We start from the raw sequence: 26,687 nt of genomic DNA, 5'->3' as shown, positions 1-26,687 counted from the left end.
CAAGGAAAAATCTTAATTAGAAAACACCACTATCTTGGCATTGTTGGCTCATGCCTGAAAACCTAGCTATTCAGGAAGCTGAGATCTGAGGATCTCAGTTTGAAGCCAACAGGAGCATGCAAGTCCATCAAATTCTTAACTCCAATCAACCACCCAAAAGCTGTGGAGCTGTGACTCAAGTGGTAGAGCACCTTAAGCAAAAACTCTCAGGGACAGTGCCCAGGCCCTGAGTTCAAGTCCCAGGACCAGCAAAAAAACAAGCAAAAAACAAAATGCCCCCTACTAACAATGACCAACTGATTTAACCAGGAATATCTCCAGCATGATGTCTCAGAAATACTGAGGTTTATGCTTTGTTATTCTCTAAGTAGGAAAGTTGCTTTAGGGATAAATGTGGTATCTTGTGGATCCAGAGTTCCACGCACTGTGACACTTCCCTATTATCCATTGAAATATTTATGAAGCAGCTCAATATTGTTTCTTACTGATAAAGCGGCTTGTAACAGTGAGACCCACCTGTTATACCTCCCAGATAATTTTGAGAGTGGAGCTAACTCTGATACCTTTTTCTGGTATGCTAGCAGGAATCTTACATGCCAATTCTTAGGAAGAATTGGGATTACTTTATCTCCAGAAACATCACCTGAGGAAGCATCGAAAGACAAAAAACTCTAGAACACATCACCTATGGAGACTGGAAAGGGAAGGAAGGGTTTAAGGGAAGATGTGGAGCTGGATCATAAGGATAAGAGTTTGCCAGGAATCCTATCTAGACAGATTAAAAAAGAGAGAGAGAGAGAGATAGGAAGAACTTTGCCTTACCGCTGGTTTTCGGTTTCATTTTCTGCACAGAAATAAAAAGTCTTGAACTCTTCTGATGAGGGTTTGAGTTCAATTACCGCTTGTTTGAAGCCATGAGTTTGTTCACTGACCCTATAACCATGGAGATATAGGCCTCCTAAAGTGTGAAAAGAAATAATGAATGAAGAAAAAAAATGAAAAGAAGAAACTGTAAAGAGCAGAAGTTTAAAAGGTGACAAGGAAAATTTGAATGTGAAGGAATCCCCTGTTCATGCTTCAGCAGCCTCATTTTACAGGTGAAGAAACTGAGACTTCAAAAGAAGATGCAGGCAACTAGCAATTAGTATCAAGGCTGGCATTGGTTTCCACTTGTGCAATTTTCTTACTGCAGGATCAAAATTTAGCTTTCTGTGATGAGCTTTTTTTTGCTCAGACTATACATCTTACACTTAAAAAGAAATTCAGTATCAAAGTATGATTGTTAGAGGGAAATTAAGTTGTATTTGCTGGGGCAGAATCACTAAAGCATTCTTCCTGAAGAATGATGGAGATTGCTGTCAGGTTCTAAAAACCAAAACATATCCTGCCTTCTTTGTGCATATGCAAAGTACATTCATAAAAGGAACCCAAAGAATGATATGAAAAAGACAACTATAATTAGCCATGAGACTAGTTGATTTACTTGAAAAATAAGAATTGCCTTCCTGAATCTATGTTCATGGTTATACTGTATGTGCTTGGCCTGGATTTTATTTCCTTTTTGTTTTAGAGGCCAGAAGAATCTCGGTATAGCACAAGGCTCTGAGATATCCACACATTTTGTAACTTATGGTGTCTATGCTCAGTGGCAGCCTGACCTAGGAATCATGGATGAACATCTGGCTCATGGGCCATGAACTTATCTGGTACATGATAGGACAGACACATATGTTTCTGACTGGCTGCCTGTCAATATCTGCCTGTTTTGATACTTTTGTATGGCTCCTGAAAGTTATACATATCCAAATGGCCCTTGGCAGAACAAAGGGCCCATATCCCTGCCAGGTAATATTAGTATTTAAAGATATTTAAAGATTTCTGTCCCTGTTTACTCTTATTCTCATTCCCTAATTACTTCCAGGAGCCACTGGACTGTACCATAATAACAAAAGCAAAAATACAAACAAACTCTTGAAGACAAGTGCAGTGACCCATGGTGCTTATCCCAGCTACTTCAGTGATTAGGATCTGCAGGATCATAATTCAAGGTTAGTCCAAGCAAAAAAGTTAAGATCTCAACTAATAAGCTAGGCCGAGTGTAATCCTAGTATACAAGAAGCTATAGTTAAGAGGATTGACTTCAGAGGCTGGCACTCTTTGGGAAAAGAGTGTGAGAGTCTGCTTGAAAAAAACAACTAAAAATTACAAAAAAAGACTGGAGGGGTAGCTCAAGTGGTAGAGCATCTGCCTAACATGTGCAAGACCCACAATTAATAACCCAGCATTGCCAAAAAATGAAATCTGTTGAATCATTTTCCTCCCTCTGTCAATAGCTGATCTGTAAGTTGTCCCCTTTGAAAATGGCTGACTTTATTTTTTCTGGTTACACTCAGCACTCAGTGCACTGTCAGGAAGATGTGAATTTTCTTTTAAAACAGAACAATTGGTTTCTGGATTTTAAAAATTAGGGGAAACCCCTTTCTAATTCTGGAGGGGTTAGATGTAATATTAACTTCCCCTTTAATTTCATTTAAAATGAGTCTATTTTAGAATATCTTAGCATTCATTTTAGAAGTGGACAGACTTTGCACTCTGGTAGACTTCAATAATATGCTGTTTATCAAAACCACAGTTATAGATCCTTGAGATATATAGGGATGGAGAGATAAATATTTATTAATTATATTTGATTTATTTATTATATTTATGTTTTATTATATTTTATATTTATTTATATATATATTATATATATATATATATATATTTTTTTTTTTTTTTTTTTTTGCCAGTCCTGAGGCTTGAACTCAGGGCCTGAGCTCTGTCTCTGAGTCTGTCTGTGCTCAAGGCTAGCACTCTACCACTTGAACCACATTGCCACTTCTGGCTTTTTCTGTTTATGTGGTACTGAGGAATCAAACCCTAGACAATGGTAGGCAAGCACTCTACAACTAAGCCACATTCCCAGCCCACAAGGTAAATATTTATAATAACCCTATTATAGTCCAATTTACACATCATCAAACATATCCAGCTGCTTAGTTTATATCATGGAGTTGTGCAATCATAACCATAGTCAAATTCTAGAATATTTTCCTCACTTCAAGAAGAAATAGCATGTCCCCAGCTGTCTTCTGTGGTTCCTGGTGCTAGACAATATACTTACCTGTTAATGAAATGCCATAGTTACTCTTCTGTCTAAATTCTTTGCCTTAACAATAGCACAAGCCTCTGCCTGCTGTTGCATTCATTTGTAGACCTTTCCTATTTCTTTCAGGTCCTTTTTATATATCTCAACAAGTATTATCACCTTCTTCTACCTATCATTCTTGAGAATAGTTGTAAGGTTTTGCTTAATAAGGTCTTCTATAAACAACAAAGGTTTTTGACCTATTTTCTGATCAGTGGTATAAGTGATTGCTGGTAAAGACAGCCAGTTATAACCAACTCCAGTACCTCATTTGAGGTAATTTTACTGGTTTGGGCTTTCTCTTACTGGATTCTGAACAAGTGTTAGAAAGCCAACACAGCCCAGTGTCAGTGTTTGACATCTGTAATCTTAGCTACCTAGGAGGCTGAGATCTGAGTATCTCAGTTCAAATCCAGCTCCAAAAGAAATGTCTGTGAGAATGAGACTCTTATTTCCAATTAACCACCAAAAAGCTAGAAGTGGAGCTATGGCTCAAATGGTAGAGCAAGAACTTAAGCCCTGAAGAACCAGGCCCTGAATTCAAGCCCCTGTACTGGCACACATCCACCCCTAACCACCCCCGACACACAGAGAAATACAATGAAAGGAAGGAAGGAAGGAAGGAAGAAAGAAAGAAAGAAGGAAAGGAAGAAAGGAAGGAAGGAAAGAAGGAAGGAAAGAAGGAAGGAAGGAAGAAAACAAACAAAGAAAGCACAATGTTAGCTGAATTATGAGTCCTATTTATTACAATATTGTAAAACATGTCTTTTCTGAGACATGTTTTAGACTTGTGATTTATTAAAAAACAATACTCAACAGTCACGATTTGTTACTCCCAACTTTTGCAAAGGGGGGGGGGGTGGAATGTTCTCAAGTGTGTGGTGAATGACAAAGCCCTTCAGGCTCATATAAAGGCACTTCACTGAGGCGCTTCTGGAATCCTCACAGTGGCTTCCTAATGTGAGCAGGCGCATGAGAGCCCGCAATGCATATTGTGTAAGTGCTAACACTTCTTGTGACAGCGAGGAAAGCCTTCTGGGAACCGAAGAGGCTATTTCTCTAACTCCCACATTACATGCCAGAGTGTATTTCTGTAGCTGAAAGTACAAAGTGGGTTTGATGTCTAATCTGGCTATTACAGGAACCCAGGGCTGGGCTGTCTCCCTTCACATTTCTTACCTCCCTTTGCTGCACTTAGTAGCCTCTTAGCATTGTAGGTGATGCTTTAAAAAATATGTCAGGCCAATAATACTACAGATCCCTTCAGAAATAGGAAATAGATGTGTTTGCCCACATCTCAAATAAGAACATAAAGTAATGGACTAAAATATTATTTAAAAAATATATAAATTAGCAAAGCAACTAGGATGCTACAGACAGGAGGCCAAATGAAGTGGTGATATCAGAAGCTTGTCTCTCAAGAACAAAGCAGAGATTTGCAAGCACAAAAATATTGGAAAAGAAGCACCATTTTTGTATATGCTGTTTCTGAGATTCTGAACATAAAATGGACTGTTTGATAAGTAAGTACTTACAGGAAATTAACATTTTGTTTCAGGACTTTTATAAATTTCAGCTATAATCCAAAAATGTAACAAATGCAGATGTCCTCCAATTTTCGTGTCATTGCTAAAACGTTTTGTGAAATAACATGATGTACCTTGATGTTTCTATTCGATTAAATTCTACATGTTTTTCAAATATTAATTATAACCTACTGCGTTGATTGCATGATTCACGGAGCATTCTGAAAAGCACTGGTGTAAATGGTAAGCAAGACCTTTTTCAAGGTTATGACCTTCACAGGATGGGAAAATAAAGAACCAGAACATTGTGGGTGGGATGTGGAAGAGCCAGGCAGATTTTATACAAGTAATGGAACAGCTACAGGTTAGAACAGCTTGAAATTCATTTACTTATCATTAACTAGAAGAATTAAGAAGAGTACTGGAACTCTGTGTAATCCTTATGAATGCAATAAGCATTCACATTTCATGCATATTAAAATGACTAATTTAACTTGAGCATCTTAGTATCTGTAATGGCCATGCCTTAGTATAGGCTCAGCCACTCTCAATAAATTTACTTCTGCTTTATAATTTCTGTGACTTTTATGATAGATGGACTGGGTAGACCCTGGCTAATTCAGTGTGCTGATGTCTGGAGTGGAGTGAATAGGCTCACAGCATTACCAGTGCTGCTTGAAAAAGAGAAATTTTAGCTGGATCCCAGTGTCTCACTCCTGTAACTCCAGCTATTCAGGAAGCTAAAACTTTGAGGATCACAGTTCAAGGTCAGCCCAGGCAGAAGCGTACATGAGACTCCAATTTCCACAATAACCAATTAAAAAGCTGGGGTGGAGGCATGACTCCAGTGGCAGAGCATCAGCTGAGTTGGCACTAGAAATAAGCCTAAGGCCTTGAGCTCAAACTTCATTATCAGAAAAAAAAAGAAGTTTCTGCTAATATGCACTACACATTGCCCATGACAGAGTTTGGACGCATGATCCAGATGTGGCTCTTCCACATCCCACCCACAATGTTCTGGTTCTTTATTTTCCCATCCTGTGAAGGTCATAACCTTGAAAAAGGTCTTGCTTACCATTTACACCAGTGCTTTTCAGAATGCTCCGTGAATCATGCAATCAACGCAGTAGGTTATAATTAATATTTGAAAAACATGTAGAATTTAATCGAATAGAAACATAGCATTTGTTCCCACGATGTCTCTAACCAATTCTTAGGTCATTATTGCCATATTAGTTAACTTCTCTGTTTTTCATCCACGATGAGGAATAATAATAATAATAATAATAGGTATTTTGTAAAAGTTACTTAGAAAAGGAGCATTAAGTGCTTATGATACTACTCAACGCATAGCAAACTTCCAATATATATGCTAATTTTTATCCTGCATTTTCCCTTTTAATAGCATGTAAAGGTAGCATGTAAAGAACTCTAAATTCAGAACACTGAAATTCATATATTCTAGCCTTCTGGATATGAGTGTGGCTCAGCAAGGTTCTTCATGAGAGGGTAGAGAATGGGTATGCCTCCACTTGGACTTGGTTTCATTACACTGAATCGCTGTCTATGAATACCAGGCTAGAGTAAGATTCAGGTTAAAATGCATAAAGGATTGAGCTAAACTCTTGGAGGAAGAATACAAATCCTAGATTAAAATTCATATGTATGGCTCTTACAAAGCTATCTCAATTTTGAAGAAAGGTTCAGCTATTAGACCCAAGAGATCTTTCCTCTGCACTCGGCACTGGTCAATAGGTGGGAAAGGAAATGCAATGAAATTTGCTTTCTGGAGCAAGTTGTCTGTACAGTCAAATAGCATTCAGAGGAGAGTAAAAAAAACACAGAAAGAATAACCAGAACGTAGGACTTAATTTTAGAACATGGCCTACATCTAAATTTTATGTTCGATTTTCAGAAAACAAATCTTCTGATCTATGTTGATTAAGAAATTTAATCCACACTGTGGACCGGCTGTAAAACTGAGACTATGTGGAGGCGGGAATATTCAAGAAGTAAACTTGGGAAAGACGGGTATGCAATATTGTTGCTATTAATCACAGTGTTTTATTTTTAAGGGAAGAATGTAAAAAAGACTAAAATGAGATAATTTCTTATAGTTGAAAGGAGTATGATATAACTTCTGGCCATGCATGAGGTTGATCAAGTTCTAGATTTGCTTTTGAGTTTGCTGTGCAATCTTCTAATCTTTATTACTGAATGAACACATGAAAAACTATTCATAAATTACACATGCAGTAAGTAGTGCAGAACATTTGATGTTCAAATATTTATTCCAGCATTTATTTATTGTTTCATTTAGTGTTTATGAGATAAAGCCATTTCTGATGCAAACAATTCCTTAGAAAAGCCAAAGATGGAGCTGGGTGCCAGTGGCTCACACCTGTAATCCTAGCTACTCAGGAGGCTGAGATCTGAGGATCGCAGTTCAAAGCCAGCCTGGGCAGGAAAAGTCCATGAGACTCTTATCTCCAATAAACCACTCAGAAAACCGGAAGTGGTGCTGTGGCTCAAGTGGTAGAGCCTTGAGCTGAAGAGCTGAGGGACAGCATCCAGGCCCAGAGTTCAAGCCCTGTGACCAACAACAACAAAAGACCAAAGATATCCCTTGTGAGATAAAATACCAAGTGATAATTGTCATAGTATAGGTAAGCTCAGAAAATTGAAATCTGCTTGTGGGACTATCTGGGATTGTTTTATAGCAGAGATAGAGTGCATCTGAACAAACATTTGAGAACAACTTATACTGAGAGTTCAGTAGGTATGCAAGGATTTTGAGGAAATAAAGTAATACCAACAAAGATATAGGAGGTGGTCACAGAGGTGGCTGTGCTAAGAAAATAGATTATCCGGGCTGGGAAGGTGGCTCAGTGGTAGAGCGCTTGCCTTGCATGCTTGAGGCCCTGGGTTCGATTCCTCAGCACCACAAAAGCAAAAAGAAAAAAAACCAGAAGTGGCACTGTGGCTCAAGTGGTAGAGCACTAGCCATGAGCTGAAGAGCTGAGGGACAGCGCCCAGGCCCAGAGTTCAGGCCCCACGACCGGTCCCAAAAATAAATAAATAAATAAAAAGAAAATAGATTATCCATTACGTGGGTGGAGTGCAGGGAGCTTTTACCCAGCAGTGAAAGCTAAAGCCTGATACAGGGGCTGTTGGGCAGAGATCATATACCCTCTAAGAGTAATTAGGAAGCAACCATAGGAGGTTCTGCAAAGAGGTTTTCAATGAAAAAGAGTTTTTTTTCCCTTACTTATCAATATTTTTTTAAAATTTAAATTCTGTCTTCACCATGAACTAGCCAGGAGATCAATGACTTGAATGTACAAAGCAGCAGCTTCTAAGCCTGTAGATGAAATTATAACTTACCTTTGGGGTTCTTTTAAAAATGAAAAGCAACTGTAAGTAAAACATGTAGCTGAGTAACCATGAGTCTTCCTCATTAAATTGCAGTGGATGCTTCAGCCACTCATATTTTCAGGCCATGTAATCATAACAATCTGCATGCAGCTCTGTAAGTAGGACATTCCTATCCTAACCGAGCACCCCTTGACCTTTAGGAACAAGAGAAGCCATCCAATCATTACTATTTTTAACTCTTGGAATCAGAAACTGTCTCTGAACTCTAGGGGGTTTGGAAATACTTTATCATCTTTTCCATTCGGAGAAATCTGTGAATTCAATCTTTAAACATTTCCTTTCTCTCTGTGGAAACAGCCTCTTGAAATTTAGCTTAATTGATCTAACAATGAAGAGATCAGAATTTTGTAATGGTACTTTGTAATAAGAGTCCTAGTCAATGACTACTTCGGAAGTTAGATTACTTTGTCTTGATTTTTAGCCTGGCCACAGCTGCTTACATGGGTGATATAAGATGCATAGGCACAGGCTGTTCTCCAAGTGTGAGGGTGTGGTGCCTTTCTTTTCATAGTAGTATGATAATCTGGGTCCCATTTTAGAATAAAAGTCTGATTGAACAAGGGAGAGCCATTGGAGTGTTCATCCTGAGTGATAAAAAATGGCCTTCCAATGACGCTCACTTTATACCTCCTGCAGACTTCTGAAATTCAAAATTGTCAACAAATTAAGAGGCTGAGGTCTGAGAATCGTGGTTCAAAGCCAGCCTGGGCAGGAAAGTCCATGAAACTCTTATCTCCAATAAACCACCAGAAAACTGTAAGTGGCAATGTGGCTCAAGTGGTAGAGCACTCACCTTGAGCTGAGGGACAGCACTCAGGCCCAGAGTTCAAGCCCCACGACTGACCAAAAAAAAAAAATTGTCAACAAATGTCTCCTTCCCACCTGACATGCCTACCTTGCTCAATTAAATATAAGCATGAATGACTAAAAAAGAAATTAGATGAGTCATATTTCACGGCGATTACAACTGGTAATTAAGGATTATTCATATGACAAAAAAAATCAAAGATAAATCTTGTGCTGGTGGCTCATGCCTTTATTACCAACTACTCAGTAGGCTGAGACTCACCAAATAAGTTAGAAACCAGACTTGAAGAACAGTCTGTGAGATTCTGTACCAATAATCACCAGCAAAAATCAATACTAGAAGAGTGGCTCAAGGGATGGAACACTAATGAAGCAAACAAATATGAGGCCCAGAGTTCAAAGCTCACTATTACCAAACCTCCTCCAAAAAAACAAAACAAGATTATCAAACTCAATTATAAGGAAGACACCAATAATTTATTGGTAAAGAATTACAAGAATGCCAATCTATTTTTGAAATTTAATAAAATATCCTATATATGTAGCTTAACATACTATATATAACTTGAAAATACATGTAAGAAATATATATGAAGTATATTATAAATAAATATCTATGAGATCTTTTTATTCACATACCATTATATTTAGAGCTAAAGGTACTTTAACAACAATGACTCAGTTAATCTTCACAACAGTTCTGCAAAATAGATAGATGGTATTTCTATTTTATAAATGAAGAAAGTGAGTTGTAGGAAGCTAAAAATAGCAAATATTATTGTTATTCATTTGTAACAGTAGAGAGACCATGAGAAAACAATGGAATTAGTACTTTGTAATATGATTGCCATTGACTTTGAATGTCACCCAAGACCAAAAGAATGAAGGAATTTACGTTTTAATTTCTAGGCAGCAAAAGTGTGAGAGTCAAATCTTAGCTTCATTATGTACTTTATTGCGTACTATATGTCACATTGTTGAGATTTTGTACCCAGCTTTGTTTGTAGGGCCTCATGTTCATGAGGCAGGCACTCTACCACTCAAACCATGTTTCTATCCTCTTTCTGTCTTATTTTCCAGGTAGAGTCTTGCTTTTATGCACAAATAAGTCTGGGCTGTGTTCATCCTACTTGAGCTTCGCCATGTTGCTCAGGATAGCAAACATGTGCTCCTCTATCCAGCTATTGTTAATCCCATAGCTGGGATAACTCATGCATGCCACCATCACCGATCATTGGTTGAGATGGAGTTGTGCTCATTTTTATGCATTTTTATTCCCTGGTCTCCCTCTCCCAAGTAGCTAAGATAATAAACTTGAACTACCACTCCCAGCTTTGAAGACAATTTTCTAATTTGTAGAATGAGAGCATTAATAGTATCTTTTCTTTGGAGAACTGATGAGCTAATTCAGGGGAAACACACCCTACAGTTCCTAGTGAAGGCTAAGTCAAGCAAAAAGGCCATTCCTATTGGTAATGTCTTTTCTATGATTTCAAGCAAAAACTTTCCTTACCTGAGGCCTGGGTGGAACGAATGCTGGCATAGAAATACAAGCAGCCATCCTTGAGAATGCAATAGTGTTGGACCCATGTGTCTGTGTTTCTATCCAGCCGGTGCAGAAGGCCCAGACACTCTGGATTTTTGATAGCCAAGGGTGGGAGGTTGCTGTTGTGAGCAGTAACATCTTCCCAGACGTGATTCTGCAGGTAGAGCACAAAGGGATCACTCGAGTTGTCATCCTGAACCAACTGCCTGGACTTGCAGAGCCAGTGACACTCATACTACTTGTGTTTAGGGAGGTCATTACCATAATGGTTTTATTGCTAAGATAATTTATGGCTCAAGTGACTGAGTAGCCAGAAAACTCAAATCTATCCATCATCCATACAAAACCCTCATCCCATTTGAAGTCTATCCACATCCCTTCTTTTTGGCTTTTATTATATGCTGAGAAAAAAAAAATCAAAAGAACATCAGCCTAAGAACAGGAGATGAGGTATAGAAATGAAATGGAAATAGGCTGCTCAGCAAAGACTATTTTTAATGCCCCCATTTATAGAAATGTTGGCCTGAAATGCTCCTTCATTCACCACAGAGATTGACCTCCTTAGCCTGTTCCTGGTATGTCCACCGTGACTAATAGCAGCCCCTGGTTCATGCTTTTCTTTATCAGGAACTCCCACTTGGGCAAAGGAATAAGTTAAATGCACCAGACCCGCTCAAGCCTTAGGCTCTCATGGTCAGTGATGTGGAAGACTGATGATAAATGGGGGTCCTCTACCCTTGAGGGCAGCCCTCAGTCCACAAGCCTGGGAGAGAGGCTTTTTCTGAGAACTCTGACCTGTGGCTGGGGACACTGCTCTTTCTCTCTCATCAGAGCACCCTGCTTGTGTTGGCCAGTTACTCTTCTTCCTTTAGTTTTATTTTTTCTTGCTCTTTCATCTTAATAAGGCAGTGCAAAAAGCTTCTAGACTGTTATGATTGCTGTATTTTTTTTTCTGTGAAGTAGAAGCCTGCTGGGAGTTTGGTGTTCATGTTTTTCACCTTTGTTGCAGACATTCTGAGTGCATTTGTTGAATAGATACCTCTTAAAAATATCCAGGCTCATTAGGCCCATGCATTGGAAGGAAGGATGAGTACACTGAATGATATGTTCCAGGAAACATGAAACAAGTCCTGCTGTTTGTCCTGCTTGTGAGTGTTATAAAAGGGCAGTTACAAAGCAAGGTTCATCATTCCTGCTCAAGCAATGTGAATTTCCTCTGATGTATGCAATCTAGACTACCTATGAAGATATCATTGGCAATGGACACCATTTGTGAGAATGGTTCCATACAACAAACACATGAACGGAAGTGGCGCTGTAGCTCAAGTGGTAGAGCGCTCGCCTTGACCTGAAGAGCTGAGGGACAGCATCCAGGCCCAGAGTTCAAGCCCCACGACCGACAAAAAAAAACAACAAAAAACAAACACATGAACATAAAGACATGCACCTAAGTATGAAGATTCATTTTCTAACAAACTGCTTGGCCAACAGCACCAGCTCAGGATAGCTGAATGCAGATTTTATGTATAGGACTAAAAACTAGCAAGATCGGTAACCTCGTTGGGAGCCACTGGATTGCTCTGTGTGTAGCAGAATCTCCATCCCCAGTTCTGACTCCCTATGAAGTCTGATTGGGAGCAACGCCATACAAACCTCAGACGATAGAAAGGAACAGCAGGAAGGAAGCTTCCATATAGGATCTGAGCAAAACCCCTGTTAACTTAAAAAATCATTTTTCTCAGCTTTTAAAACAGATCTAAAATGGGACAGGGAAGGTGGCTCAGTGGTAGAGTGCTTGCCTTGCATGCATGGGCCCTGGATTTGATTCTTCAGCACCACATAAAGAAAAAGCTGGAATTGGCGCTGTGGCTCAAGTGGTGGAGCACTAGCCTTGAGCTAAAGAGCTGAGGGACAGTGCTGAGGCCCAGAGTTCAGGCCCCACAACCGACAAAAACAAACAAACAAAAACAAAACAGAGATCTAAAATGTCCCAGTGTGGACTGAATGACATCTAATGTGATCTTGCCCAAAATGAAGGCAGAAAAAGCATCAAGGAGAACTTACCTGGTGAATAGGATGGGCTGCTTTGTCCATTGCTTCAAGCCACCTGAAAGACAGTAAAATAAGAAGGGGACTCTGTGACGGATTGGGTAAGGTGTCATCTTGAGGGGCTTGATCTTGCTAAACCCATCAGACAGAGTAGTCTGAATGGGCAGGTGAGGTTCAGATGTTATGATTTTTCTCTAAGTTCTTGGGTGAAGGGCAACATGTTCTTTCCAAATTGAGGCTGTGCAGCAAAACCTCATCCCTATAGGAATATCTAAATTACAATTTTCTTATCCTTGTCCTTCATAGTTTAATTAGTGCCTGAGAGAAAATTCATTCACTATTTTATTAACATATGTAATTTATTTGCACTATCAGAGCTGATAACAATTGGTATATTAACTCCAGGGAACTGGCTACAACATATGGAAAAACTGTTAAGTAATCACTGTCTTAAATCTTTTTCCCAAGTGCTCCTTGGATCCTGGCCATCTTTAGTGCATGATAAGCATCTGTTCTTGAGGACTGTGTTTTCCTAGTCTTGCTTCTTAGCTAGGTACCCGCAATGTCAATCATGTCGATCATTCACAGTTTTCTTTTAGACTTTCTTTTTCCTTTTTTTTTTTGTCAGTCATGGCGCCTAAACTCTAGGCCTAGGTACTTTCCCTGAGCTCTTCAGCTCAAGGCTAGCACTCTACCACTTGACCCACAGCACCACTTGTGGCTTTTTCTGCTTATGTGAACCCAGAGCCTCATGCATGCAAGGCAAGCACTCTACTACTAAGCCACTTTCCCACCTCTAGATTTTCTGACTTGTAAGAAAAACCCCACTACTTTTTGTCCTCTGCAAAGCTTGATTTACTCCCCCTTCGGTCCTATGTTTAATTTCTTCCTTTGTATGTTATCCAAACCTACACACTACCTGCCATAAATAATTCCTTCATTCTCATAGCAAACCACCCCCCTCTCTCCTCTCAATTCCTATACCACTTCATCTTCTCCTGAAGAGTGTTTCAACTTTTACTTTCTTTCAAATAATGGAATAAACACCCTATCTTCTTATTTTGGAAAGGTCTTATCTAAAGGCAAGGACTGTCTCTTTGTCATATAGATAACACATAGAGATCTTATAAGAGTGTCTTGGACACGCAAGATACCCCACAAATATTTCGTTATCATATTTCCCTGTGTGTCAATTAATAAAATAATACCTATTTGAAAATTTATTCCACATATAGGGGTAGTACATTGTTTGTCAATGAGATATCAGATCTATTGGTCACTTCAAGATTGGTCAAATTCTTTTGAAGAGATATGTCATTGAAAGTAGATACTGCTACTTTTTTTGTCATCAATTTTCTACCCTTCACTCAGTCCTGAACACTATTGCAACTTAGCAGTTCTTTTTGTTGTTGTTGTTGGTGGTGGTGGTCAGGGGGCTTGAACTCTGGACCTGGGCACTGTCTCTCAGGTCTTCAGCTCAAGACTAGAGCTCTGCCACTTGAGTCACAGTGCTACTTCTGGTTTTCTGGTGGTTTATTAGAGATAAGAGTCTCATGACTTTTCCTGCCTGGGCTGACTTTAAACCACAATCCTCAGATCTCAGCCCACTGAGTAGCTAGGATTACAGGAATGAGCCACTGGCACCCTGCAATTTAGCAGTTCTTTAAATAGTTTTCAGTTGATTGATTGAATTGACCCAGGATCCCATTTCCGCAGGAAATTACTGAGGACAGATTGTGGAGGCTAGTGATCAGAGATCATAAGGTACTTTCTCCTTTCATTTGGGTTATATACCCACAAAAAACTGGGTCGATTAATCATCTAAGTGTGTGTGTGTGTGTGTGTGTGTGTGTGTGTGTGTGTGTGTGTGTGTGTGTGCGCGCGCGCATGCGCGCACGTGCAGGAACTTTGGGGAATTCCAGGTGTGAACTGTAGCAGTGTTGAAGTTTTGAAAAAGAAATGATAAAGATTTAAAGTGAGAGAGGTAAGAGAGCTAACAGAATATGTACTCTAGAATATCTTTTTGAAAAAAAACCTGAAAGAATTATGAAGACTCAGACTTCTTGTACCTGCAGGAAAGATAATTAATTCATTGACTTATGCTACAGATTTGTTGCACTATTTCCTACTTCTAATTTCAAGAATCTACTACAGTTGCTATGGACAAGCACTACTGAAAGCAAAACTGGCAAGGAAAAAGATGGATGAATTACCTTTTCATTTCTTGGTTTGAGGTTGCACAGAGGCAAAACATTCTACTTCCAGACTGAGGAACACAGTTAAACACGAAAGGTTTCCCCAAGCTGCTATCAATGCTAACTTCTGCTCCTTCTAATTTTATTACCTCTAGAGGTGGCCATTTTCCTTCATCCTGTAATTGATAAGGAAGATATTCAGTATTGCTCTAAAACTAAACAGATAAGAGAAAATCAGAGAAGAAAAAGACTACAAATTATTGTTTTAAATTAGTAGTAATTTAGTTCTGAATAAAAATAAAGCTAAAAAGAGGTTTTATAGATTAAATTATCCTTAATATAGATCATGTAATTCCAAATTTCCCAATTGTGCTATATTTCCATGCATCTTTTGAATAGACTTTATTAATGTTTCATTTATGCTTGCCTGAAGCATTTTAAATAAATTATTTTGCATTTTTCCATGATCAAAAGAAATTGGTACTACAAAATACGCATTGTTGTTGGTGATATAACCTTTATAGATGGTACCTACAGTTACATGTATTCCATGTTTACTGTGTTTTAGTGCTTCTTCTAAATTCTTTGCATCTATTAAAGAACTAATTTCCACCAGTGCTCATGAAGTAGCATTATTTTTAACATCTTCATTTTATATATCAGAAACATGTAGCTTGAGAGAGTTCCTTTCTGAAAAACACTGTAGTTTTGCATACCATATAAAATGAAAATAATTTAATAAGCAAACTTTTTCTGTTATTTATTTTATAATTTCTCAAAGTCTTCCCTCCATTATTATCTTTTCTGTAAATTACCTGAGATAATTTGTGTATGTACCACAAAGTCACTTGCTGTGCATGTAATAAATTCATAGAATTAGAGAATTCTCATTGTGATTAAGTTAAAGAATTTTTAATTAAGTACAAAATTTTCTTTGAGTCAATTTGCAATCTTGTGCTACTATCTTCCCCATCACAGACAACCAAAGATTATATTTTTTGTCTTAATACATTTTTAATTCCTCCACATTTAATATAAATGCAGTCATACCATAGTTTCTTGTATGATGTAGTATTATCAATACTTCATTATTTTCAAGGCTGCTTTGTGTTCTGTTGTATGTATATGTGTACACACACACACACACACACACACACACACACACACACACACACCCCACATTTCCTTGATTCATTCTTCTGTCAAGGGGCATCTAGTTTGATCCCATATCTTTGCTATGGTAAATAATGCTACAATGAACATGGTTGTTCTGGTAGCTTTAGGGTAGCCTTGTTTGTACCCTGTTGGGTAAATTGCCAGTGAAATTGCTGGGTTATAGGGTAGCTCTATGTTTAATCATTTGAGGAACTACCAAATTGCTTTCCAAAGTGGTTGAGCAAACTCACATTCCCACTAACAGTGTTCCCTTTTGGCCACATACATGCCAGCATTTGTTACTGTTAATTTTCTTGATAATGGCCATTCTAACTGAAGTGAAGTGGAATCTCAGTGTTGTTTTGATTTGCATTTCCTTTAAGGCCAGAGCTGTTGAATATTGCTTCATGTGTTATAGCAGAATTCAAAGGAATTTACTTACATGACTCCTGTCATATAATCAAGAATTGTAACTGAAGTCACTTAAGAGGCCTTTTCCTCTCTGTTTAAGTTACATGTATGTGAGAACAAATGATGTCTGGATTTTTGGTTTTCATCATGGGCCAGATTCCATTTTCACTAATGTCAGTCACTGCCTCATTTTCTTTGGTAGTGAGCTTGCTGTGACCCTGGGAACAGCTGCAAAAAGCTTTGGTCACAGAGTCCATGCAGCAAGTGTGGACATTCTTACATCTGTGCTTACTCATCTTACTGTTTCCTAAGGTTCACCAGCCCAAGAACTTCTAAACTCCATTTCTGAGATCGAGAAGTAGGAAAGGTCTTCATTTGTACTACTCCTAATACTGCCCTCATTATGGTCCCACATGTTTTCTTGAGATAAAGGACAACTAGGAATTCTATTTTACTGCCATGTGTTATTTTTTTTAACTACTGCCTTAAGCAAAACTCAATCCCTCTGTTTGGCAATGATCCTTAAATTGCTTCTGTTTGGTTCCCTCTGTACAATTCTGCCAAAAACCCCTCTTATGGCAGTGCTGAGAACAATGAATACTCTTTTCCACACAACTTTATATTCTCCTTTCCAAGGCACAAAAAAATCTCTAGCTGCATTTTCTATTCTGAGTTAATTCATAGGTTCAGCTGCTTCATGTGTGCAGGATTGATTAAAATAGCAGGGATGCTGAAGAGATTTAACAAGGAATGGTTTAGTGATGTCCACAAGCTATAGATTGAGAATAAAGAAATTTGAGCTATTTATGCCAAATAGCCTTGGATAATGTTGATATTGTCTATCAGATTGGAAGCAGTATTTCTACAGATGTATTTCCAAAGGTAAGACTGCTCAGAAAAAGGAAATATTAAGTAATAATAATCATAGAACCTCAACTCAGAGTGAATATACTTCTAAAACAAATACTTTCTATGAATAAAAAGACAAAGACATTTGTGTCTTTTTGAAATAAATTACCTACAGATACTTTTCAATTATTTGCTTTAGTCAAAATTTTTATTTGAACATGCTGGAAGTTTTTGTGTGTGGTTACTAGTCTCCTAGTCTAAGAAAAGGGAAGAGCCTGGAATATGATAGCAATAAATTTTGTTTTATCTGGAGATGTGGCCATGAAAATCTACACACTCAGGAGTCCAGAAAGAAAGAACTAATTCTCAGTGGAAAAAAACAGAGCCAAGATAACTTTGAAGGAGAAAAAAAAGCATGCCCTACAGCAAAACACCACATAAAGGGAACATGAAATATAGAACTAGAAATGCTTTTTTATATAAAGTAGAAGCACAATTGATGAATAAGTGCCCCATATAGCCTTGTTAGTGAGCTGGGAACCGTTTATCATGGACAGATGCAGCATACTCTTCCCTCTGGTCAATGGCCTCTGTCCATATCGCAGATGATAGGACTAGGAGAGAAGAAAACTTGAATAGCTAAGAAGGAAGGAAAGAAGCAAGAGCAATTTCCCCGTAGTGACCTTTGCTACTTTTGTCCTGTGAGGACACAGAAATTTGGTCTTTACAAGCCAATCACTGTACCACTTATAGCAGAATATTTATGTACTCATGTGTTTATTGATTTGTTTCTTTATTTGCTTTCTTTATCTCCCCTCTAGGAATGCAAGAAAGGATGGAAATAAACAGGAAATAAAAAATGAAATGAACATGACAATCAGACTTTTGTTCATGGACAACACCAGATTCTTTGTCAAGGCTCCATGAGTTTGGTATTTCTTTTTTTTTTTCCTTTATAATCAAAGAAAGAAAATTTAAGCTGGAGACGAATGTACTGCCCCCAAAGTTACAAAAACATAAATAAAATATAGAATGTAAATAAAAGATTCCATATTTAAATATGGTATGGCTCTTCATGAAGATGCATGGTTGAATCTGTGGTATCAACTGAGGTAACTGGCTGCAAACTTGGAATTTTGTGTGTACTTTTGCAGTTTTCCTGGTGTGGAAAATCATTTTTCAGAAGTGATAAATACACGCTGGCTGAACCATGTTGTTTCCTGGCACTAAGAGACTCCAGAAAACACTGGCAGCTCTTACAACCAAAGGAGTTTGTCTGCACTGGACCAACCAGGATGCTGTGCCCAGTCAGACAGGCTTCCACTGGAATGTGAGCCAAGGGAAGGAGCTGCCAGAGGTATTAAAGCATGGGCTGCCTGACATCTACTGCTTTGAAGAAAAATTTCTGGTGTCAATCACATGGCTCATTTGTCAACATTTTCCTTGGCTCCAACACTACCCCTTAGAGGATAACTACTACCTTCTAGCACTTTTATCCAAACAGAAAGTCTGTGAAGTAGTGGAACTGAGACACAATCATGACCCTGTTGTCTCTCATAGCATTCTGCATCTTTAAACTCTTTAAGTGCGGTCCTAGGAGGTTTCTCTCTGACATAAGGAATAGTAGTTCTCTCTTATATTCAGAGGACATCTTTGAAGGATCTCTGTGAATATCCAAGGCAGATGGTACTGAACCTTGTACCGGCCATGGTTCTTTATGTCCTCAGTGTTTACACAGTACTAGAGCTAATCCATCCCTCCATGCTTTGTGTCTGGGAGTTTCCTTTACTAATCTTACACTTTATGGCCATAATTAACAAAAATAAAAATAATAAATGGAAGTACTGTCGTATCATGAAAAATCAATCTGATTAACCAAGTGACTAATAAGTAGGTGGAAAATACAGAACAGAAATGCTGCACAGAGAAGTCATTCACCATCTGACTGGGATAAAGCTGGATGTTGTGAGATTCCATGACATCATTCAGAAGGTCCTAAAATAAAACCTGGAAATCATTTTTGAGATTTCCCATTTAATATTTTTGAAAACCAGTTGACCATGGGAAATGAAACACTGAATCCTCAGAAGGCGAAACTGAGTAAGAGGGGACTACTGTTCTATTTACCTGTAGCGGAGCCAGGTTAGTTGACTTCCAATCTTATTTCTATTATGCCTCAGTTTTCTTATTGTAAAATGGTATTTCTATAAGGATTATGTAAAGTGTTCAGAACACTGCCTAACGCTTCATAAGTGATATTTAAATCCAAGCTTCTATTTTTATAGAGATGCTGATAAAAATGAAGAGTGAGAATCTAGGAAAGCAATTAACCAAGAATCTTTAATATTAGTAGTAGGGTAACTATTTAAAGTAAGTTCATTATAGCTATGGGGTTTTTTTTCCCTCTAAGAATTAAAGATGTTTGATCAAGCTTAATTTCTGAATTTCAGTGCCTTCATTTGTACAATAAAGAAAGGTAACAACATCTTCCTTCCTGAAAATAGATGAGCCCATATAGGTCAAGTGTTTGGCACATAACAACTTTTCAGAGAAAGCTGTTTCTTTCCCTATCAGTTTAAGTGTAAATTAAACATCACCACAATCTCACTAAGATCCAGAGGGGCTGTGTTAGAAAATATCCTGCTCCAGAGCCAGGCACGGTTAGATTGGGAGGGAAACTGTGCTAGGGCCGGACTGAGGAGAGAGTGGGATGGAGGCTAGGAGACTTGGTTTTTCTCTGTCTTGGAAAGGAGATGTAAAGATCTAACTGGCAGATTCCTATACCTGGATTTCTGTAATTCAAGTGGCAGAGCCCTCTCCCAACACTTAGCAGATGTGGAGGATTCAACACCTGTCTGAAAACCTGTAGGTGTTCTTACAGAGCACCAAGCCTTTACTTTGGAATCTCCCTTCTTTTGTGGTTACTCCTCAGAGCCCTCTCTTCTACATGCCTGGGCTGGAGCAAACTGGGCTTTAGTGGGTTTCTCTCCCTTCACCTCCATCCCCGCTTACTGAGGATGTCTCTAGCACGTGTCAGACATTGTACTGGCACAACAGCGCTACCTGGCCTTTAGTCTTTGACTGATATCCTAGTGAGGCCTTTCTCATTTTCTCATTGTTTTCTAAATTTTCTTGTTGTTGGAGATTGAACCAGGTTGTTGTATATAGTGCTTAAGTGCTCTGCCATTGAGCTACAAGGTACTTTTGTTGTGGTTGTTGTTGTTGTTGTTGGTTGTGGGGCTTGAATTCTGGGCCTGGGAGCTGTCCCTCAGCTCTTCAGCTCAAGGTTAGCGCTCTACCACTTGAACCACAGTGCCACTTCTGGCTTTTTCTCCTTATGTGGTGCTGAGGAATCAAACTCAGGGTGTCATGCATGCAAGGCAAGCACACTATCACTGAGCCACCTTCCCAGGCCCAAGGTACTTATTTTTGACAATTCATTAGCTCCCCTTCCTGATTATGATCTTTGTTCCTTGGAGTTGTCAATTACTGTGTGCCTTACATCTGATTCTTTGAGAGGAGTTTTTCCGGCTCCTGTGGATGTGGATGTCTACTTATACACTTGATGTTTTAATCACTATCTACCATCTCAGAAGAGGAACAAAACTTCCTTTTTCTCTACTCTTTTCTGATCTTACCACTGTTTTGCTTTTGTGAATTATGTTGATAATCTGAACGGAAAATATGGTTCTTTTTCCTTTTAAACATCCACATCATACTTCTATTTAATCTCTCTTAAAGTACATTTGCCCAAAGCCCATTGTATGTCATGTTTATGTCCCAGTAAGCTAAGCCAAACTTCTCCAATGAGGTCTGTGCCCCCGCTACAAATTAGTTTTTTCTTGGATATGCATTTTCTGCCTTGAGGTATCGTTTAGAGTTCTCTTGTATATTTATAATTGCTATTTAATTATTCTTTGTAATTTTTGTATTGAATTTCCTCTTCTTGAGGATCACAATAACTCAACAACTATGTACATACGACCATATAAAATGATGCTAATTGAAATGAACTCCAAGATATGGAAAGAAGAGGGTTTTTTGTTTATGCTTTTGTTTTTAATGTACTGCATGAAGTTGTTTCTCTTTTCTTTCATTTTCTTTTTATTTTCCCTTTGGTTTGTCACCTGTTGTCACCTTTTTGTATTTTGGTAGCCTGTGTCTTATATATACTTTCATCTGACTTGGGGAAAGGAAGAGGGAAAACCAAATGATGAGACATAGGACCAAGGATGACCTGATGCAACAGAGATACTCACAAGATATTACGTTGGAAATGAACTTTACAATGGGGGGGGGTGGAAGTGGGGGAACTCGGAGGGGAGGAAAAATGGGAGAAAACAAGGGAAGGGTAACAATGTTTGACAAGAAATGTACTCATTACCTTACTTACATAACTGTAACCCCTCTGACACCACCATTGCAATACAATACAATAAAATAAAAATGTTCTGCTTAAATAATTTTGTATGATGATTAATTTTCTAACTTGGCACCTAGTATTAGTTCAAAATTGTTCTAAGTATGGCTGTAGTAGTGCTTTTCAGACATGATTAATATTTAAGTAAGTACACTAGAGGAAGCAGATTAGCCTCCCCTATTTGGATGGATTTCACCTAGTCAGTTAAAGGCCTCTAGAAGAAGAAATTATGCCTGCAGACTCCCTCTAGGAACACAACCTTGAGCTTCAGTGTCACCTCTTCCTGGGTTTCCATGCTGCCTGCCTGAATAATTTAGATTCACTTGACCTATCAAAGCATAAACCAATTCCTTAAAATGCTTTCCTCTGTTTCTGCTCATGCACGCATGCATGAACACACATATACATTCACAGTTAGTTCTGACACACCAAACATTGTGTTAGTTGTTTTCTTGTGGTATTGCATATAGAACCTAGAACCTGTGCATGCTAGGCAAGGGATCTGCCACTGAGCTACACCAAAGACTCATGTTGTTTTTCTGTCTTTTGTATAGACCCAGATGGATACATTGAGAAAATATCCAAAATCAAAGCTCTCTTTTTGTCTCCCAATTCCTTTTTATCATCAGATCCTACCATGGCTATCAAATTTCTTTAATAATTATCATTATCTCAGGATCATACAAATCTAGTTTCTTCTTTCAGATCAAGATCACCTTATAATTCATGTTGCCATTTCTTCTCCTTCATTCACATCTTAACCACCCTTCAATGTCACCTGCTCAAATTTCTCTATATCCATCATCAAACTCTCTCTTCTTACAAAGTCTGACTGTACCCACAGACTCAGTGGCTGTCTTGTATGGATCTTCTTTGCAATATGTTTTAGAGTGAACACTTACTGTACAGCAGGCTTGGTGCTATGCTAGTTTTCAAGATGGCTTTGGCCATCTTGATGAATGAGGATGCTATGAATAATTTGTTTCTTGAGTGCCAAGTACCTGCCAGATATTTTAATATTTTTAATTTTAATAATATTATTTATCAAGATTTTGTAATATAAACTGTTGTCCATATTTTGTAGGTGTGAAAACTGAGATTGAGATACAGAGTATTTTTATCTATATTGTGAGATTAAGACAGTTTGGGGCAGAGGAATTCAACTTAGGATCAGCACAGTGATCTCTGTTTTTTTTTTTTTTTTACTAGATCATGGGTATTGATCACATAAATGCTTGTGAAGGAACCAATTGAGGGAGCTAATACAAATTTTAAATTTTAATTTTTAAAGTAAAACTTGTGGTAACGTGTGTATTATAGGGAATTGACCATTTTAAACATTTTTGGGGCAGCCATCACTCTTGTCTCCCTTTAGAACCCTCTTCATTTCTCAAGGGTGAAAACTCTGCTCATAAATAACTCATCATTCCTCAGACCCTGTACCCCAGGCCCTGGGCACCAACATTCTGCTTTCCATCTCTGTAGATTTGATTGAGTAAGTGCCTGATACAGTGGAATCATATAATATTTACACTTTTGTAACTAGCTTATTTCACTTAATATAACATGATCCAGGAATACCTATGTTACAGGTTGTGTTGGATTTTTTCCTTTTTAAGACTAATGATATTCCACTATATGTATACATGTGTGTATATATTCATATATACATATTATGTATGTATATATATATATATATATATATATATATATAACTTTTTGTCACCTCTCTATCAATGCTTAGGCTACTGTGAACACTACTACTGTGAATACGGGTGTACAAATAACTTCCCAAATCCCTGGTTTTCATTTTGTCAAATATATTGTATAGTAATTTTATGCTGGATTTTTAAAAGAGCTGTTATCCTTCATTTCATAGAGAATGTACCATTGTCCATTCTAACCATCAGATCCTCATTCTTTCTAATATTTCCAGAGTTTTTCCTATAATAGGTATTCTAATTGGTGTGAGGTTATATCTTGTGGCATTGATTTTCATCTCCCTAATGATTAGTGACACAAGTATCTTTTCATGTGCTTATAGGCAATTTGTACAACTTTTTTGCAGAAATTTCAACTCAACTCCTTTGTCCATTTTTTATTCATGTGGCTTTAAAAATTTATTGTTTCTAAATAAGTAACTATAATGTATATTTTCATATATAATTATATATATATGAATTTTAGAATGGATAATTCAAATTAATTAACATATATTACCTCACCTATTACTTTTTGTGGAGAGGATATTTAAAACATACTGTTTTAGTAATTATCATTTGGTTACTTTTTCTGGAAAATTCTTCATAAAACACTTGATATATGAGCCCTTGAACTCCCCTAACAATCACCATGTTCTTGATTTTCTTGTTTCTCTGAGGAAGCAAATGAGGATGGCAAACTGGAGTATTGCTTATTATTCTTAAAACAGAAATCTCAGGTTATACCCTCTTCTCATCAAAAAATAGGTATATAAACACGGTGGGTAGAAAAATATGTATGTGCTAAACTCTAATGAGATATTTCTTTGTAAATCTCAAAATTATAATTATCTGCTAGTTTAGTATTTAATGGAAAAAAGAAAATACCATTTAGCTTTGAGGTTCAACATGTTTCTGACTGAAAAGAAAATATGTCAGTTATTATTCTGTTCTACATTTGCACAGAAGCAGAAAATAACTGACATATTTTCTTTTCAGTCAGAAACATGTTGAACTTCAAAGCTAAATGGTATTTTCTTTTTTTTAACTTCTTGAATATTTGTTAAAAATATATTTTTTCTTTTGTAAATTTAATTTTATTGCCAAGGTGATGTACAGAGGGGTTACAGTTACATATGTAAGGCAGTGAGTACATTTCTTGTCGAACTTGTTACCCCTTTCCCTCATTTTTCTCTCTCTTTCCCTCCCCTAACCCCTCCAAATTGTACAGTTGTACATATTGTTTTGTTGAGTATTTTCTTTTAATGTGTTTTAATACTTTTATTCTTTTATTATACTCAAGATACCCTTCTCTGGTTTTTTAGCTGAGACACAACACATTTTAGGATAGGAGACCATGATTTATTGAAAATATTGTAGAGCATAAAAGCAACAAAAATGACCACCTTTCATTTTCTGTCTATTGTGTTTTGAGGGCTGCACAGGCTGCTTTATATATGCTGGGTTACATATAATCTGTGCATTCTATTTTTAGGTAAATGTGGAATAGTATTATGCAATAATTTAATACTAAGCAAAGCATAAAGCAATGAGGTAAGTATCGATAAATGAAATAAAAATTCAGGGATGAAAATCAACAAGTATTTTAAAACAAATGGGATGTGAGAAATTCATTCATTTAATTGCCATGGATATCACTCCCTTAACTGATAATTGAAGTACTTGCTGGTCTCCCTCAGAGTTCATCATGAATTCTCTCAGAATTTGGGAATTATGTTTTTTTATAAGCAATTATTTTATTACAACCCCATAAAGCACAGGACAGTGGATTCCATCTGTGTGCTGAATAACAGTAAATGATTATTTGGTAGATTTGGACAAGATAAAAAAGGAAGTGTGATCAGAAAGAAACTGGCTAGTTCTCTAATTTTTGGAATGTGAAAATTTCTACTCTCCTTTTATCCCTTACTAACTCATGGCTGAGGTTCACATTTCCAGATGAAGCTGCATATAACATACTGGGTCCAGCTGTGTGTCAATAAGAGGCATTAATTTAACTTCCAAATATTTCCTTCCCTTCTCCCTTTCTCCCTTTTCCCTTTCTCCCTCTTTTTCTCCCTTCCTGTTAACTTCCCTCTCTTTTGTCTCCCCTTTACATTTCCTTCTTTCTTTCAAAGATCATCACATGCCTGAAAGCCTATTTTTTAAAAAAATTCAAATTGTTTTAGGCTCATTGGAAGCAAAAAAAAAAAAAACAAACCCTTGTCTTTCCTATCTGTCAGGATCAGTTTCAGGATCCTCTGTAGCTACCAAAATCTGGAATTTATATCATCTACATCATTTATAAATGATGTAGTATGTATATATGTATAGAAACTCTAATATGTACTTTATATCACTTCTAGTTTACTTATACTACCTAATAAAATCTAAATGCCATGCATGGGGACATTATCGCCACAGACATAATTTTTTTTAAACTTTTTTTTCTCTGCAGATAATTTCATCCAAGGATATGGAGGGCTGAAGGTAAGTTCATGGGACAGGAGTCCCATGAACTCTTCACTCAGTTCCCCCAGTTTCCCACATTTTACACAGCTATAATGGTACAAGTGTTTTTGAAATACAGTAGCAGCTCACTGAGAAGGCCAGAAAAAAAATGTATATTGACATGCAGTTATTTTGTCCTATGACATAAAGTATGGGCAGGTGGCAGGGGTGCCAACAGTTTCCATAATACAAGGCTCCACAGACAGAATGCTATGAGCTTTCTGCTGACATTTTAATTATGTTTTGAATTTGTTTAATAATAATGCATTGTGATGGGGCATACTTGTAGTCACAGGTGATATGGGCTTTAGATTTCCCAGTCTCCTCTCTGCCTCCCTGGCACTGTCTCAACTGATTACTTCGTGGCTCTTGTCTAGTGATATGAAGCCTGCCATCCTTGGCAGGATGCTAGTTGTGATGCAGGGGTTTAAGGTATAGCGGGTGTTCATGAAGGTATGCTGTTGACCGACAGACAACCTTCTGCCCTAGGAATCACATCATAAACTCCCAAATGCAAAACACATGACAAGTGAAGACAGAAATGGTGGGTAGAGGAAGGGAAAATGCTTTTAAGCTGCATATTAAATGAGAGTTCCACACGTTCCATTTGCACTGGGCTACAAACATTGTATTGCCAGGCCTACTTAAAACTATTTTATAGCTCAGCCTTTTACCAAAAATTTAGTCATGAGGATAAATATTTATCAGGAAATAAGAAACCTCACTGGAAGTTCAGAAGAGTATTTGTCAGAGATGAAAGCAGTTCCCACTAAGGCCAGAGAAATCTTCCTACAGCACATTCTTATCCACTACTCTAAATTGCTTATAGAACACAGTCTCTACTAAAGTTGCCCTTGGGGGATCTCCATAAATAACTTAGCCTTTTCTTGTCTTGT

The 26,687-nt window shown here is 37.6% G+C and overlaps 1 protein-coding gene and 1 long non-coding RNA gene across 2 annotated transcripts in view; one reads left to right on the top strand and one right to left on the bottom strand.

The window, feature by feature from the left end:
- The window catches only part of LOC122117349, a 107,710-nt gene that overhangs the window by 594 nt on the left and 80,429 nt on the right, over positions 1-26,687 (bottom strand). The window contains exons 9-12 of the mRNA XM_042691092.1: positions 14,764-14,921; positions 12,566-12,608; positions 10,469-10,655; positions 823-958 (exon numbers count right to left, since the gene is read on the bottom strand). Coding sequence (XP_042547026.1) covers positions 823-958; positions 10,469-10,655; positions 12,566-12,608; positions 14,764-14,921 — 524 coding nt within the window. The remainder of the gene's footprint in view (positions 1-822; positions 959-10,468; positions 10,656-12,565; positions 12,609-14,763; positions 14,922-26,687) is intronic.
- On the top strand, positions 979-18,155 carry LOC122117351. The gene is made up of 4 exons (XR_006149125.1): positions 979-1,097; positions 1,922-2,048; positions 6,629-6,744; positions 17,982-18,155. It is a non-coding gene; the product is annotated as an uncharacterized LOC122117351 (long non-coding RNA).

This window comes from Dipodomys spectabilis, unplaced genomic scaffold, assembly GCF_019054845.1.
Source record: "Dipodomys spectabilis isolate Male_0828 unplaced genomic scaffold, ASM1905484v1 ptg000140l, whole genome shotgun sequence".
Taxonomy (NCBI): domain Eukaryota; kingdom Metazoa; phylum Chordata; class Mammalia; order Rodentia; family Heteromyidae; genus Dipodomys; species Dipodomys spectabilis.
The sequence above is the reverse complement of the archived record's forward strand: the minus strand, read 5'-3'. Positions and strand labels throughout refer to the sequence as shown.